At 43.7% G+C, this 17,815-nt stretch overlaps 1 protein-coding gene across 1 annotated transcript; it reads left to right on the top strand.

Annotated features, from left to right (window-relative positions):
• Positions 1–200: 200 nt before the first annotated feature.
• On the top strand, positions 201–11,332 carry LOC106564573 (outer dynein arm-docking complex subunit 3). Its single transcript, XM_045691110.1, has 14 exons — positions 201–2,811; positions 3,331–3,452; positions 3,655–3,732; positions 3,866–4,045; positions 4,269–4,304; positions 4,466–4,567; positions 4,880–5,005; positions 5,630–5,752; positions 6,516–6,662; positions 6,979–7,139; positions 7,400–7,556; positions 7,716–7,865; positions 9,423–9,507; positions 9,596–11,332. The coding sequence occupies exons 1-14, from the start codon at positions 2,733–2,735 to the stop codon at positions 9,724–9,726; spliced, it is 1,677 nt and encodes a 558-aa protein (XP_045547066.1). The 5' UTR covers positions 201–2,732; the 3' UTR covers positions 9,727–11,332.
• The last annotated feature ends 6,483 nt before the right edge of the window (positions 11,333–17,815 follow it).

Raw genomic sequence — 17,815 nt, 5'->3', positions numbered from 1 at the left:
GATTAACATCTCGTGAATGCAACCGCATTGCCAGATTTAAAAATAACTTTACTGGGAAATCACACTTTGTAATAAACGAGGTGCTATGCTCAGAAAAATAGGCTAGGCGATACAGGTTAGCGCCATCTTGGAGTCTTCTAAAATCAAATATACTATTGTAAATATTCACTTACCTTTGATTGTCTTCATCAGAAGGCACTTCCAGGAATCCCAGGTCCACAACAAATGTAGTTTTGTTCGGAAAAAGTTAATAATTTATGTCCCATTAGCTCCTTCTTGTTAGCGCGTTTACTCATAATGTACAAAGCGCGCGGGACTTGTCCTCACGAATGTGCAAAAAAAATGTATTTACGTTCGTTCAAACATGTCAAACGTTGTATAACATAAATCTTTAGGGCCTTTTTCAATCAGAACTTCAATAATATTCAAGGCGGACGATTGCATTGTCTTACTAAATGTATCGGAACGAAAGAGTACCCACGGGCACGCGCATCATAGTAGTAATGGCCCTCCCTCTATGACAAACTTTCCAGGCCTCTCGTTTGGTCAGTTTTTACCGGAGAAGACTCAAACCACTTTGTAAAGACTGTTGACATCTAGTGGAAGCCTTAGGAAGTGCTAAATGAATCCTAACTCACGGTGTGTTTCATAGGCAAAGTGTTGAAAGTGATTCCACAAATCAGATTTCCACTTCCTGTTAGGATTTGTCTCAGGGTTTTGACTGCCATATGAGTTCTGTTATACTCACAGACACCATTCAAACAGTTTTAGAAACTTCAGAGTGTTTTCTATCCAAATCTACTAATTATATGCATATTCTCGTTTCTGGGTAAGAGTAGTAACCAGTTTAAATCGGGTACTTTTTTATACGGCCGTGAAAATACTGCCACCTATCCCCAACAAGTTAAGATCATGATGCTGTATGGCTACACAAGGATGCCATCGTCACAAACAGAGAGGTCTGAATGAGTAGCCAACACATCCTGTTGTGTTTCCCACAGAAGGTGTCTATGACAGAGCTTATAATATTTAGTTTTCTTAAAGATGAAAATCTGTTCTTGTTTTATTCAAATTTTTGTTGTTGCTTTTTGTTGTGCCTTCTGTTAGGCTAGCCTGTTTTACTTTGGCTAGCCTGTTTTACTTTGGCTAGCCTGTTTTACTTTCTGCAGTCCTCTTGAAACTCTCTTTGAACATACAAAACTTTGATACCTTTTTTTTTGTGGCTGACTCTGTATAATGTGTTCAATTTGATCACATGAGAATTCTCCAAGTTTTTGTAAGTTTTCTCAAATGTATAATGAGTTACATAGATTCTTATATTTAATTTACAAAAAATGTTTTGCTTAAATGCTAAATAATTTTTGCATCAGGTTTGTTAATAATATTATTTTGCACTATTGCTGCTGTTGATCTTTGTATAATGGCTGCATATTGCATTGTACATTTACTGTAACTTACCAAAGTAAAGAAAACATGTTCTAATGCAGTATTAGTTTTGGGACTGAAGGTTTGTTAAGTAGTCCATGGGCCAGTGAAAAATCTAGTCCACTTTGGGGTAGTAAAGGTTTCATAGTCTCTTCTTATTCCCCCCATTCCTATGAACAAATAGATATGATACCCACTCCAAAAGAGTAGCTTTCTATGCTTTTCACACCTTTATATGTCTTGTTGTATGGGAGTCTATGCAATAGATTGCTTGCAGGCTGATAAATACATTTTAAGGCAAGTTGGAATGTTCACATGCTCATTGAAATGACTATCAAACAACAATGGAACATTCTATTGGGTGGATCTTATTGTAAAACATGGTATTTGGTACATTCTATTGGGTGGATCTCATTGTAAAAACATGGTATTTGGCACATTTTTGCCATCTCTTCAAAGTGATTTACCTAGACTGACTCATCGTTGAAACAACACTGTTACAAATAGCGGAACTAGATATTTCTATACTTCCCATTCTGTCTTGATATACCCCAAAATGCATACATTTATGACCTTTGACCCCGAAAGATGTCATTACCATTCCAGTTGTTTCATACCTTAATATTTTGTATTATGAAGTTAATAACATATACAATTCCCTTCGTTTGAGAAGATTGTTCCCAGATAATACAACATTATTTCATACCGTCAATCCTGTGGGCCCAACTAACCGCATGGGGGTCAAAACATAAAATGCACACATACCTCAGAATCATGGGTATCATACCAACATGTAACCCACTGACATGGACCTAAATGAAAATCATCATTAGACTTTGCCACCCCAAAGTAGACAAATATGTGAAATTTGGCCTGCTGGCCCATGGACTATTTACTTAATCTCAAATGCAAGCTTTTGTATATTTCATTTTCAAGAGAAGGATTGTGTAAACGTGTGTTTTTGGAGCAGGATGTGTTAAGTAAATAAATGTTTTACTGCTACATACTAAATTATTATTTAAAGTTATTGTATCTAGAAAAATACATAATTAAAGTGAGCTGAAGTCAAGTCAGTGCTGCTTTGTTGCTCGGTTTGCTCTAAATTTGTGTTCGGTGTCGAGCTTCGACCTGACAGGAAAGTCAGTGTACATGTTGCTAGGCAACGATAGGCTCTCTGAACGACGGTGTTTTCACGCGAAATCCGCTCATTGAAGGACAAAACTACCTAAAAGTGCGTCAGTTTGCATCTAATGCTGGCTAGCTACTTCTAAAGTCAACTATTAGTTTGTGATTAGTGCACGCTGAAAATGCCGTTCAGCGCCGAGGCCATTAAGCCGCCCCTTCATGACCAAATAACAGAACTGCAGAGGAAAATTCAACTTCTTGGTAGGTTAAGACTTGCAGCCGGTTAGCTAGGACCGGTCATTTATGCTAGTTAGATAGCTAGGCCTAGTTGTGTGTGTAAACACAATGTTGATAGCAAATTCAGACTTTGCATTAGCGCTATCTTGCTAACATTTTACTAAAGATTATTAGCTACCTCCATCTGTGAGGTTACTTACAGGTTAATTTACTCTCGCTGGGAAATGTATGGCCACATGAAGCTATGATGAAAGATAGAACGTTAACTACTAGCTACTTTGTTGCAATCATTTTGCAAGGTCAGGTGATTTGTAGGCTATGTTGCCAGCAAAATGGGCTTAACTAGAAATAGTAAAATTATTGCTACCTTCCTAGCCATTAACATTCCCAGAGTAATGGGGAACGGTTTGGGACACAACAATATAAATGGCATTCAACTTGTTATGTAATTGCTAGTTCCCTGTTTCTTTGAATTAGACGAAGAGAAGGCCAAAAGTCAGTCAGAGGATGCTGAAATAACGAAATTGTGTATTTGTCCAACAGAGGGCGACAGAAGTGCATACTATGAAATGTCTCAGTCAAGCATCAAGAAAAACAGGAATTCTATCCTTCAGCTGAGGCAAGAGAACAAGAGACTACACAAGAAGTTGGCAAATGCTCTTGCTGTAAGTAAAACTGGTTATTTCAATGCTCAGCTTGTACTTCCCAGGTTGTTTTTCCCTGTTAGAACTTTGGAGTGCAGGGTCATATTCATTAGTGCACATCGTAACAAAACATTTTGGAACTGAAAATGAAAAGGAGCATTTATTATTGGACAAGTTGAGATAGTCCTTCCCTGTTACAGACCGTTTTCTTTCTCTCTTCCAGGGGGACGAGCAGGTGATAAAGGAGGCCTTCCAAAGCAGAGGCATGGAGAAAGCTGCCTTCAGAAACATGTCAGGGAAGGTGGGGACATCGCAAACACATAGCTATGTTTGTTTGATGTATGTGCATTTTTATGTATTATTGACTGTCATCTGTAAAGCAAATTGCCCATTGGGGATAATCAAGATGATCTACTTTGCATCCTGGTGAGCAGGCTGCTCTCAAGGTGCTGGACCAGAAGGTGTGTGACAAGATGAAGAAGCTGAATGCTCTAAAGCACACCACCCAGACGTACCGCCGTCGCCTGGAGGACCTACAGACACTGTACCAGAGTATGAAGCTAGAGAACAGGGGACCAGAGAGAGACACGGAGAGACGCAACGAGGAGGCCAAGGTACTATATAGAGACAAACAGTGCAGCAGAGGGTGCGACTGGAATGGAACCCTATTCTCTATGTAGTGCAGGACCGACTGACTGATTGATTAACTGACAGACTGACTGACTGACAGACACACACACACACACACACACACACACACACACACACACACACAAAATATGAATATAGTGGTATGAATATAGTGGAGGTGACTGATGTGTTGCCCTTGGTCCACAGAGTGAAGGACAGGCGGCTGAGGAGCATCCCCAAAAGGTTACACTCTTTCCTTCCACGCTGCCTCACCCCTCTGATTCTAGCCAGTCTTATCCACAATAAGAAACTTTTCAAACACTTAGCATGCCCAGCTCAGGATCAATCAACCATCTATAAGTGTGTGTGTGTGTGTGTGTGTGTGTGTGTGTGGGGTTTTCCAGAGCTTGCGGGTGCTGGAGAATCGTCTGGAGAAAGCTCAGCTGAAGTGCCAGGAGGCTGAACACATCATGAGGGGCTATCTGAAACTAAAGGCCCACCTACAGGTTAGTCCTAGCCTGGTCCCAGATCTCTTTATGCTGTTTCGCCAACTCGCCCCACATTTAACTTTATGCAACCAAGCCATGCCTACACACCCTCTCCAATGTGCTCTTTGGGTAGTTGAATCCTTTTCCATGACCTACTCTAATTTCCTAATAGATGATAAAGTACCCTACCTCGCTCTTTGTCCTGTGTGGCTCAGTGGCTAAGTCGTGGGTTTGATTTCCGCAGGTGCTACCCATACGGAAACGTATACACTCACTGACGTAAGTAGCTTTGGATAAAGGCGTGTGCTAATTGGGATATATTATAATTAGGAGGAGAGCCTGACCTTCCAGTCCCAGCTGGATAAACTAGAGGCTGAGATCCTGAGACAGAGACAGGAGCTGAAGGACCTGCAGGTCATGAACAGTGACGCACTGCTCTCCAAAGACACTGCCAAGGTGACCAGCACACATACACACTGCTCTCCAAAGACACTGCCAAGGTGACCAGCACACATACACACTGCTCTCCAAAGACACTGCCAAGGTGACCAGCACACATACACACTCCTCTCCAAAGACACTGCCAAGGTGACCAGCACACATACACACTGCTCTCCAAAGACACTGCCAAGGTGACCAGCACACATACACACTGCTCTCCAAAGACACTGCCAAGGTGACCAGCACACATACACACTGCTCTCCAAAGACACTGCCAAGGTGACCAGCACACATACACACTCCTCTCCAAAGACACTGCCAAGGTGACCAGCACACATACACACTGCTCTCCAAAGACACTGCCAAGGTGACCAGCATGGGTATTATTATTGTAACTGAGGACTGTCCCGTACCTCTCCCCCTCATGCATCACCTTACGGTCATTGATGTGTCCATCATGTAAAGTCCAGCTGTCTGCATTTACAGCTATTTGTTGTGAGTTAATGCTTTTCTTTGCTATTTGTACAATAAACAGTAGTTATTTGACTCTCTCTCTCTCTCTCTCTCTCTCTCTCTCTCTCTCTCTCTCTCTCTCTCTCTCTCTCTCTCTCTCTCTCTCTCTCTCTCTCTCTCTCTCAGGCAGAGCTGCAGCGTCAAGAAGAACAGATGTATAGGGAGAGGAAGGACAGAGAGTGTATCCTCACCCGTTACAAGAAAGAGGCAGAGGACCGTAAGACCCAGGCTGAGAGAGTGGAGAGAAGGGTTGGTCCCCACCACTTTACACTTACATCCATAGAATAACAATGACAAGAATGGATATTCCTATTCAAGTCAACGTTCCATGATGGCTGGACCGGCTGCCGTATTGGGTGTACCCAGGGCCGTTTCTAGCATTTTGGGGGCCCTATTCGAGATTTGGTTGGGGGCTTCCCCCACCTAGCGGGCAAAACATTTCAGTGGCCACCCTCTTGGAAAATTGTGAAGTTACTGACCTGCAATTCTACATGTTTTTCCATGGGGCAGAGAGAACATTTAGCAGTTTTAAACATATGTGATTCTACTAATTTTGGCCCCTGGGCAGGTGCCTTGCGTGACCGGTCAGTAATTCGGCCAGGAATACTACAAGGTTTAGATAGCAACTTACCTAGCAATCTTTAACATGTTAGCTGACATGGCTAATTGAGTGACTGTCAGTGACTGACATAACAAGAGAAAAACAGCTTATGCACAAACACATTTCAAAATTGCACCTTGTGTATTCTACTATTCTAACTAACAGTAAGTTAAGACCCCGACTGACTTCCTAAAACAAATCTAAATAAATGTTGTTTTTGTGGGGGGGGGGTTCGCAGGGCCCTAAGAGTCCGCTTATGTCGCTTATGCCTAGAGACGGCACTGGGTGTACCCATATCAAGAGATATATCATGAGGTACTGTGTCCATTCTATTTAGCTATATATCTACACTTCTTACATATCACTTAGTCTACAGAGTAAATGTCCTGATGTCTTCCCTCTTCCCTCCAGGCCCAGCGGACAGCCATGCAGCCTGACGAGCTGAGTAGCGACGCCCAGCGCAGTGCCACCGGGCTGGGGGAGGAGGAGAGGGCCATCTCCACCTTCGAGGAGGCCTTCAGACGCATCAAGGAGGCCACGGGGGTCACTGACACACGGGTACGGAGAAGAGGTCATTTTATATGATTCTTTCGTTTTGTGTGCGGTTTGTGTGTCTTTGTATGCAAGTGTGTGCGTGGTACATGTGTGTTAGTTTGTTTATGCACCTACTGTATCCATGTTTGTGTATGCATGTGTATTAATCTATATCTGTGTGTGTGTGTGTGTGTGTGTGTGTGTGTGTGTGTGTGTGTGTGTGTGTGTGTGTGTGTGTGTGTGTGTGTGTGTGTGTGTGTGTGTGTGTGTGTGTGTGTGTGTGTGTGTGTGTGTGTGTGTGTGTGTGTGTGTGTTCATCCATCTCCGTGTCCCTATGCAGGAGGTGGTGGAGAGGTTCATCTCTCAGGGAGACACCCAGCAGCACCTGGAGGATCTGAAGAAGGAGAACCAGAGAACCCTGCTACAGCTGAAGGAGGACAGGGACCGTCTGCAGGAACACTTCCAGGACATCAAGTACTCCGGGGAGACCAAGCTCTCCAGGTCAGTGGGCAGGGGTTAGGGATTACATAGCAGACCAGAGAAGTTGTAAGCGGATGCTGACACCTTCAACGGAAGGTATTATTTAATAAAACAGTGACCCTCAGAACAGATCCTTGAGGATTGTAATTTGTGGGAGAAGACCAATCAAGCAACTTGTTGTGGTACAGAAGTTGGTCTGAAAGGTTCCTCTCCTAGTGTTGAGTTGAGTGTTTCTGTAAAGTCATTCTGATGGATATTTCTTACTGTCCTGTCTTCTACAGTGGTCAGCAGATGCTGGAGGACTGTAAGCGCCACCTGCAGGCGGAGCAGGGGAGGCGTGACGCCGCCAAGGAGCGTCTGGACTGGCTGAGCCGTACCCTGAACACGGTCCGGGCCGGGGTGGAACACCTATCTGACAAACTGCAGCACATCAAGCTGGTACAGAGAAGACCCCATTAACAATATAATGTACATTGACCTGAGACCTGTCAGATTATTTAGATCAAGTTGCATTGGGAAACCTTGTAAATAAAAATATGACGGTGCTCAGAAACATTATGTCAATTGTGTCCTCAAACACCTTCTCCCCTCCTCCAGGGTGAGGGCCCGGAGCCCCAGCTGCCCCCCGGCTCAGAGGAGTATGTGGTGGAGCTGCTGTCCCAGTCAGAGCAGAAGCTGCTGTTACTGCAGGAGGAGCTCCAGGGGAAGGACCTGGCCGCCGTCATGAAGGAGATGGAGGAAGAGGAGGTGAGGAGGGGGAGGAGGAGAGGTGGGGGTAAGGGGAGGGAGAGGGAGAGGGGAAGGACATGGCTGCCATCAAGAAGGAGATGGAGGAGAGGATCAGAGATAGGACTCTTCCTTATTCATTAAACATTGACTGTTGTTTCCATAGATTGAATGAATGGGAATAAGCCCCTTAGACTAGGCCAATTTGACAGTACACATGTGTACACTCATTATTTTTCGGTGGCTGCTGCTCCCAACAGTGAATTGGGTATTGTAGAGACAGACAGGTGTTTCAGACAGTACATGGAGCATCTACTCAAATAGGTCCTGCCAGGGTAAAGCTTTATGACCTGAAACCATCTGCTTATTTTCCATCCATTCGCTACTGTACTCCCAAGGTTTTTACCAGCCACGCCAGCCAGACTAGATGCTACATACAGACCATGTTCTTTAATCTGTGCACTGGTGCTTGAATAGCTTATCTGTTCCTGGATGGAAATATTGCCATTAGGTGTTTGATCTTGATTATTAATGAGTCACAACCAGCCGGCCACCTCGAAGTCACCCCCTGGTGTGTGTTTGAGAACACTGTGTTCAGGAGTCAGAGGGTACGGGTTGATCAGGAGTCGGAGGGTACGGGTTGTTCAGGAGTCGGAGGGTACGGGTTGTTCAGGAGTCGGAGGGTACGGGTAGATCAGGAGTCGGAGGGTACGGGTTGTTCAGGAGTCGGAGGGTACGGGTTGTTCAGGAGTCGGAGGGTACGGGTTGTTCAGGGGTCGGAGGGTACGGGTAGATCAGGGGTCGGAGGGTACGGGTAGATCAGGGGTCGGAGGGTACGGTTAGATCAGGGGTCGGAGGGTACGGGTTGATCAGGAGTCGGAGGGTACGGGTAGATCAGGAGTCGGAGGGTACGGGTAGATCAGGAGTCGGAGGGTACGGGTAGATCAGGAGTCGGAGGGTACGGGTAGATCAGGAGTCGGAGTGTACGGGTAGATCAGGAGTCGGAGTGTACGGGTAGATCAGGAGTCGGAGGGTACGGGTTGATCAGGAGTCGGAGGGTACGGGTAGATCAGGAGTCGGAGGGTACGGGTAGATCAGGAGTCGGAGGGTACGGGTAGATCAGGAGTCGGAGGGTACGGGTAGATCAGGAGTCGGAGGGTACGGGTAGATCAGGAGTCGGAGGGTACGGGTAGATCAGGAGTCGGAGGGTACGGGTAGATCAGGAGTCGGAGGGTACGGGTAGATCAGGAGTCGGAGGGTACGGGTAGATCAGGAGTCGGAGGGTACGGGTAGATCAGGAGTCGGAGGGTACGGGTAGATCAGGAGTCGGAGGGTACGGGTAGTGGTACACCGTTAGCGCTTGTGATGTAGCAATGTCTGTCTGGGATTCTCTAATGACGTTGGCTTTGACTGGTCTCAAGTTGTATGCCTTTGCATTTTGAAGGCATAAGCCCTGGTCTCAGATCTTTGTGCTTTATAGCCAACTCCTATGGTTGAATAAACAGATCTCCTTGACTAAAATGTTCCCTTTGACATCTTATTTTGATGAGAACAACTGTCTCTCTGTGTCTGTGTCAGTTCCATGCCAGCATCGAGGGGAAGCTGCCCCATTGCAACACCCGCATCAAGCTGCCTGAGGCTCAGAGACAGGACCCATATGATGGTGAGATGGGATCAGATGCATAATTGCATACACACACACACAAACGCACTCTATCTCGCAATTCCTCTCTCTTTTCCCTCTCTTTCAGAAGAGGAGGAGAGCGGGGACGATGAGGGTGACATTATCACCAGGGCGATACTGAAGCACCAGTCTCAGCTCATCATCGACTCCAAGACTAAGAGGAAGACCAGGACCAAGAAGAAAAAGGGCAAGCTCTGATCCTAGATCAGTTAGGCTGGCTAGAGGTCACAAGAGCCATAGAAATATAATTGCTAGAATGGGGATGTCAGCTCTAGTAATTATATTTCTATGACGAGAGCAGCCATGAGTTTGTGTTTAGTGTGAGGTCATAGGTCATATTTGTGCCCTGGATTGAGTGAAAATACCTTTGCTTGAGATGGCATCGCAGACTTTAGGGAAATCTTACTCCTCTCATATAATTATTCAGTTAGCTAAATAATTGTATTCCTTATTAACTAATGGAATGCACAGTAAATTTATATTTGGGATGAAAGTAGCCGTAAGTAGTACTGTAGCTATGGGAACGTTGTGTTGTGGTGGCAGATCATATAGTACCTTGCAGTCACCGCATTAGCTACTTTTTATCACAAGCAGTTCAACACAAAATAATTGATTTCCCACTTGCACCACTGATTTGTAGATTATAAAATTGTAATTAAAATAGGAATGAAAATCAATAAAATGCTTGATTTGAAGAATTACTCAATCTTTGGATAGGTAGGATTGCTCTAATGCAGGGTTGTCAAACATACGGCCCGTGGGACGTTTTTTTGTATAATATATATATTTTTTAATCGGCATTGAAATGACTTAAAAATTGAAACTGTAGAAATCAGGGCTTGACATTAACCTTTTTAGCCACTTGTCCGTCGGACAAGTAGGACAGATTTTTTACTTGTTTACTGAAGTCACTTGTCCCCCCCAAAAAGGTATGTAACACAGGCCAAAAGGCTGACTGAAAATGAGTGAAGTACACATATCTGTGGGAATTAGGGGTGCTGAGGGTGCAGCAGCACCCCCTGATAAATCACAATTGGTGATTAAATTGGTGCACTAGGCCTTGATTACTGCTGTATGATTACTGCTGTATGATTACTCCTGTATGATTACTGCTGTATGATTACTGCTGTATGATTACTGCTGTATGATTACTCCTGTATGATTACTCCTGTATGATTACTGCTGTGTGATTACTGCTGTATGATTACTGCTGTATGATTACTGCTGTATGATTACTGCTGTATGATTACTCCTGTATGATTACTGCTGTATGATTACTGCTGTATGATTACTGCTGTATGATTACTCCTGTATGATTACTCCTGTATGATTACTGCTGTGTGATTACTGCTGTATGATTACTCCTGTATGATTACTGCTGTATGATTACTGCTGTATGATTACTGCTGTATGATTACTGCTGTATGACCCTGTATGTGCGGAAGTGTGCAGATGGAGCAGTGACACAGTCTACGATGGCTGGCTGTGCGTCTTGTGATGGGTTGTAAATCATCATGGACTGCAGAACAACTCTGCTCTCCTCACAACTGGATAACTATACACTGATTCACATCTAGGCTACTTACTATATGCCAGTATGTGTTGTAGGTAGGTTTCACATTGCTAGAATAACATGGAAATAGGTCTAGGCCAACTAAGCATCATTTCTTTCATCAGCTTTCCTCAGCTGAAGCCTAAGTTTTCTTTTGACTACTCATTATATTTGTCCATCTTGGTATTGCTCAATTTCAGTTCTTGTGGCCTAAAATATATGTAATTCAAAATAAATCTGGCAATGAGAATAGCATAGACTCCGATTTTCATAATTTTTCCCCTTTGAAAGCTGCAACTTTAGGACTTAAACACACATAACTTTAATTTGTCAATGCTTTTATGATATTTCGGTTAGTAGGATTAGGCTTTTGGTCGTTCAGTTCGCGTTCCTAGAATGCATGCATCATTTCTGTCTTATAATGCGTTGGTCAACTGTCATGGTTTGTTCAAAATTCTCATTCGATTTTTTATATCTTTCTATTGTGTCTTATATCTCTCTCATTATTACCTTAGTCCTCCCACGTGTTTGGGTTATTCAAAAACAACTTAAAACTTTCTGAGATAGCCTAGAACTCCGTTAGATTAATTCAATGTTTGATCATAAAATTGCGCGGCAGGAGAAACCTAGCATGCATTTAGCTGAAAGAATGGTGTACTAGGCCAAGTCATATTCATATAAAACGGAGAGGAAATAGAACATTTGGGATTCTATAACAGTAAGACACCGGAGTGTCCGCTATTAAAATAGACTTTGACTATTGGCCCAGATCATCTGATATTCAAGAAAGAGAGAAAAAAAATTACGATTCTGACCGGATATTTTGCGCTGCTTTGGTGAGACTCTTAGCTCTGTCTACTTTGTCCTCTTGCTTTTTGTAAATATAACATTTATTGAAATAGGCTATAGCAAATAGGAATATAGGCAATTTACTACCCTGCTGTCTGATCCAATTCTGATCGGAGTAATTGTTTGATATTGTGATTATTTTTTTCTGAAATCTATATATTCTGATTGTCCGATTTAAAAAATAATAATAATTAAAAAAACATTTTTTTACTTGCCCCAGGCAAGTGGACAAACCTTAAGGTCGAGCCTTGGAAATTATAATGGCCCTACATCTACAGTCTAGCGATTCTGGGGGGGCCAGTGCCCCTGTGACAACAATTTTGGACCCCCTTGTGGTCCCCCTAAATGTTTTTTTACATAACTAATTTTTGCTATCATTCTTTTTTTTACATCCGTTATTAGACAGTGGCAACGATGATGATTATGAACATGGTATTTTGCCTGCTAATGCCTGCAATGCAGTGAAGAAAATAATATGACAACAATAACGTCTAATGTAACTGGCCCCTCTAACAGTACAACTGGCCCCAGCTTGGCCCCCCCAGTTGAAATGGTCTAGAACCGCTACTGCATCTACAGTCTCTTCACTCTGCCCAGATTCATAACCGTCATCGGAACGAAAGCTAGACATTCAGGGAGCATGGGAAAATTCCAAAAGCAATGGATAGAGATTTTTGCTAATTTTGACAGCGAGGAAACATAATCAATCTAAAATGAGGCCCTCTTGACCTCGGGGAAGACTGAATGAGGCACTCCTGCTCTAATTTTGTACAGGGTTTTCCAACTGCCGGCACGCGGGTCCTCAATTTATTTCTAATTATGTTCCGATCCCCTGACCATCCACTCAAGAAAAAATTGTCCTGCGGCTGAATCTAGTTGATGATCCCTGATTTAGTAGAATATACAATAGAAAAAACTGTTGAATTAGTCATGCTATGCTTCCTTTCCCTATTTCTCCGTAAAGCTGGTAAAAGAAATTCCATTTATAACAGGCCATGTTGTTACAACAGAAATGTTATATGGCATCTTCTTGTTGGCACAACAGATATTCTCTCTCTTTTGTACTGCTTGTATTTACTTCCTCTGTTTTAGCAAGAAAAGCTGGGCTGTTCTCAGATCTGTTTGTACTGTCTTGCCAAATCATATGGTCATTGTCATGCCAAACATGGTAGCCTACCCACGAAAACATTTCTTTCACTATTACTCACACTTGGGTCTCCGGAGTGGCGCAGCGGTCTAAGGCACTCGTTCAAATCCAGGCTGCATCACATCTGGCCATGATTGGGAGTCCCATAGGGCGGCGCACAATTGGCCCAGCGTCCTCTGAGTTTTGGCGGGGTATGCCGTCATTGTAAATAAGAATTTGTTCTTAACTGACTTGCCTGGTTAAATATATAAAACATTGAAATAATATTATCTGGCTTCATTAACATTTTGGACCCACTGTCTTTACACATCAATCACATCAATCACACCATTATGTACTGTATGTCTTTACAATATGAAACCAAACACCAACTTTAATTAGTGTACTGTACGCACTGAAACTGAAAATAATTGAATAAGTGTTTACCCTGACAATATAGTGTATTTGAATGAAACTACCAAGTATATTGACACATCCACTATATATATATACCTAAGGTATTGTGAATAGTATGAAAGCATCACTTGGTTTCATAAGAGCAGGTCACCTGTTTCTGTTCTTTACTTTTTCTCTCTTTATGGTCCAAACCCATCTATTGTGAATAAAGGGGTCATCTTACAATCCAATACACTACACTACTTAACAAACGAGTGCCATTGTCCATGTTTGGCATGAGATCCTGTGTAACATCAGTGGGCTTACGGGAAAGACACACACCTCACCTCCGAGGAACTACAGGGAACCTCACGCTACTGATCTAAAGACATGCTTTCTGTCAGTCTGAACCGTAACCTACACCCTTGCGCTATGATTCAATTATCTAGTGTCCTAATTAAGAAAAAAAAAATGGACTCTTTTTGCTTTCTCCTTTATACCTGACATTCAATTAGTTGGGTCGTTCCACCAATCCGTTGCCTTTTGAGAAGTGTAACTTGGTCACCTACTTTTTACATTCTGTCATAAAGTTGAAAATGTTCAACTTCATAAAAACACATTTTACCATCTGAAGAGGTTAAATACATAAAAATACTATACTAAATGCCTATTAAGTGCCAAATAAAGTAACAGGGTCAACCGTGTCAGGGTTGACAATTTCATCTTAAATCAGCCATAAATTCCCTTGTGACAGGGGGAATGGAAGCTTGTTGTGAACCACAGGGAGGTGCAATTGAATGCAAGTTGGGTAACAGGGTTGACGTGTTATGCTTAACCCACTCAGTTTCCCACCACAAAACACCTGAAAATTGGCCAAAAAGAGTAGAACAGTATCTTAAAATGCTTCTTAGATTGATGACACCGGACACATAAGTTCGTTTTAGTATTTAATTGTAACTTAGAATAACATTCCCTAATGCACCTGGCGTAAGCTACCTGAGGCTTTCTCAAGCATGGTTATACTGTATATGGCAGACAGAAAATGGCTACTGATGCGGAAAAGAAAACCCGTCTTGAGTCAATACTGCCATCTATTGGTAAACATAAATATACCAAAGCTCATCTCCTTTTTAAAATTTTTAATATTGTTTTTTACCCCTTTTTTGTGGTACCCAATTGGTAGTTACAGTCTTGTCCCATCGCTGCAACTCTCGTACGGACTCGGGAGAGGCGAAGGTCGAGAGCCGTGTGTCCTCAGAAACACAACCCAGCCAAGCCACATTGCTTCTTGACACAATACCCGCTAGACCCAGAAGCCAGCCGCACCAGTGTGTCAGAGGAAACACTGTACACCTAGCAACTGTGTCAGCGTGCATTGCGCCCCGCCCGCCACAGGAATCACTAGTGCGCAATGGGACAAGAGCATCCCTGCAGGCCAGACCATCCCCTAACCCAGACGACGCTGGGCCAATTGTGCGCCGCCCATGGGTCTCCCCGGTCGCGGATGGCTGTGACAGAGCCTGGACTCAAACCAGGATCTCTAGTGCCACAGCTAGCACTGCGATGCAGTGCCTTAGATCACCGCGCCACTCGGGAGGCCCCTCGTCTACTTTTACACTATGATTTGACTATTAGATGTTCAATGTTTCTTTTGAGAATTTTATTTATATATTTTTTTATTTAAAGTTTCACCATATTAAAACAAGAGAAACTTGGAGAAATGTTGGGGTTTTGTGAGTTAAAATCTTCCTAGAAGTCACAGAGGATGCACGGAGAGACATTTTGCCACTAGTTAGTCAGATTTATTGAATTCTCCATGTAGTCTATACTAAAGGGCACTTCATTTAATATAACAGGCTTTTAAAATTCAATATTGATGCACAATTTCTACTTAAAATATCAAAGGGATGCAAAAGGCACTCATTTGGTGTAACAACCCAGTTGTTAGTGCTTCAGTTGAACTATGACTAATGATACTGTCATCTCCTCCCAACACTTTGTTGATGGGACAACCTTTCCTCATATCATAGAATCAGAGATGCAAGTCCAAGAACTCTCTCTCTCTCTCCCCTCCCTCCCTCTTTCTCCGTCTCTCTCTTTTTCTCCCCCCCTCTCTCTGTCTCTCTCTTCCCCTCCTTCTCGCTCGCTCTCTCTTTCCTTCCTTTCCTCTCTCTGTCTCTCTCTCCCCCCCACCTCTCTCCCCTCCCTCCATCTCTATCTCTCTTCCCCTCCTTCCCTATCTCTTCCCCTCCGTCCCTCTCTCTTCCTTCTTCTCTCCATGCTCGCTCACATGATGCTGGCTGTGTGACTTACGTAACGAGAGACAGACAGACAGACAGACAGCTGGGGGTGAGGGACATGCAGAGGGACAAATGCTTTTTCAAACCAGCACAATGAGTCATTGGGATTAAGCGTTCTTTGTTGTGTGTGTTTGTGTGAGTTTGACAGTATGTGCCTGGCATGCATTGTGTACAACATGTTTCAGACAGTGTACTGTAGGAGTACTGAGAAGAAACGTACTTGGAAATCGCTTTAGCCCTGCTTGGTTAATGAGAACAGGTTTCAATTAGTAGTTTTTGTAGTTTTGCAGCACCTGCAATTCTATCAGATATTTCATTATTGATACTCAAAGGGCTGTAACAGGCCTTAGCGACCAATGTTTAAGCAGTACATTTTTTTCCACAGACGCAACAAGAAAGAAGGATGTGCTTGCTTTAGATTGGGCGTTTGACGTTTCTGAAGTTATGACGCAGTAGGTCTACAGAGTGTAAGAGGTGAATGTCAAGCAGAGAGACAGAACAAAGGCCAGGGTATAAAGGGTGTGTATTTTTGTTATTCTTGTTATTTTTTCTCCTAGCAGGAAACAATATTGACTTCATTTCAAAGGGCCTAATACAGAGCTAGATTTCCATTGGTTGCTCTCACACCATACACACACATGAAATGTATAGATCGAATGTGACATACATTTTTGCAGTTTTATTGAATTCTCCATGTGGTCTATATTAAAGGGCACTTCATTTAATACAACAGGCTTTTCATTCTTAAAAGTGTAACTGTATAAAAAAATATATATACACTGCTCAAAAAAATAAAGGGAACACTTAAACAACACATCCTAGATCTGAATGAAAGAAATAATCTTATTAAATACTTTTTTCTTTACATAGTTGAATGTTCTGACAACAAAATCACGCAAAAATAATCAATGGAAATCCAATTTATCAACCCATGGAGGTCTGGATTTGGAGTCACACTCAAAATTAAAGTGGAAAACCACACTACAGGCTGATCCAACTTTGATGTAATGTCCTTAAAACAAGTCAAAATGAGGCTCAGTAGTGTGTGTGGCCTCCACGTGCCTGTATGACCTCCCTAAAACGGCTGGGCATGCTCCTGATGAGGTGGCGGATGGTTTCCTGAGGGATCTCCTCCCAGACCTGGACTAAAGTATCCGCCAACTCCTGGACAGTCTGTGGTGCAACGTGGCGTTGGTGGATGGAGCGAGACATGATGTCCCAGATGTGCTCAATTGGATTCAGGTCTGGGGAACGGGTGGGCCAGTCCATAGCATCAATGCCTTCCTCTTGCAGGAACTGCTGACACACTCCTGCCACATGAGGTCTAGCATTGTCTTGCATTAGGAGGAACCCAGGGCCAACCGCACCAGCATATGGTCTCACAAGGGGTCTGAGGATCTCATCTCGGTACCTAATGGCAGTCAGGCTACCTCTGGCGAGCACATGGGGGGCTGTGCGGCCCCCCAAAGAAATGCCACCCCACACCATGACTGACCCACCGCCAAACCGGTCATGCTGGAGGATGTTGCAGGCGTTCTCCACGGCGTCTCCAGACTCTGTCACATCTGTCACGTGCTCAGTGTGAACCTGCTTTCATCTGTGAAGAGCACAGGGTGCCAGTGGCGAATTTGCCAATCTTGGTGTTCTCTGGCAAATGCCAAACGTCCTGCATAGTGTTGGGCTGTAAGCACAACCCCCACCTGTGGACGTCGGGCCCTCATACCACCCTCATGGAGTATGTTTCTGACCGTTTGAGCAGACACATGCACATTTGTGGCCTGCTGGAGGTCATATTGCAGGGCTGTGGCAGTGCTCCTCCTGCTCCTCCTTGCACCAAGGCGGAGGTAGCGGTCCTGCTGCTGGGTTGTTGCCCTCCTACGGCCTCCTCCACGTCTCCTGATGTACTAGCCTGTCTCCTGGTAGCGCCTCCATGCTCTGGACACTACGCTGACAGACACAGCAAACCTTCTTGCCACAGCTCGCATTGATGGGCCATCCTGGATGAGCTGCACTACCTGAGCCACTTGTGTGGGTTGTAGACTCCGTCTCATGCTACCACTAGAG

This window comes from Salmo salar, chromosome ssa12 (genome assembly GCF_905237065.1).
Source record: "Salmo salar chromosome ssa12, Ssal_v3.1, whole genome shotgun sequence".
Taxonomy (NCBI): Eukaryota; Metazoa; Chordata; class Actinopteri; order Salmoniformes; family Salmonidae; genus Salmo; species Salmo salar.
The sequence above is the reverse complement of the archived record's forward strand: the minus strand, read 5'-3'. Positions and strand labels throughout refer to the sequence as shown.

Coding starts and splice junctions, on each gene's coding strand:
- LOC106564573 (XM_045691110.1), top strand. CDS start 2,733: ATGCCGTTCAGCGCCGAGGCCATTAAGCCGCCCCTTCATGACCAAATA. Junction 3,453..3,654: donor AGTTGGCAAATGCTCTTGCT/GTAAGTAAAACT, acceptor TCTCTCTTCCAG/GGGGACGAGCAGGTGATAAA. Junction 5,006..5,629: donor TCTCCAAAGACACTGCCAAG/GTGACCAGCACA, acceptor TCTCTCTCTCAG/GCAGAGCTGCAGCGTCAAGA.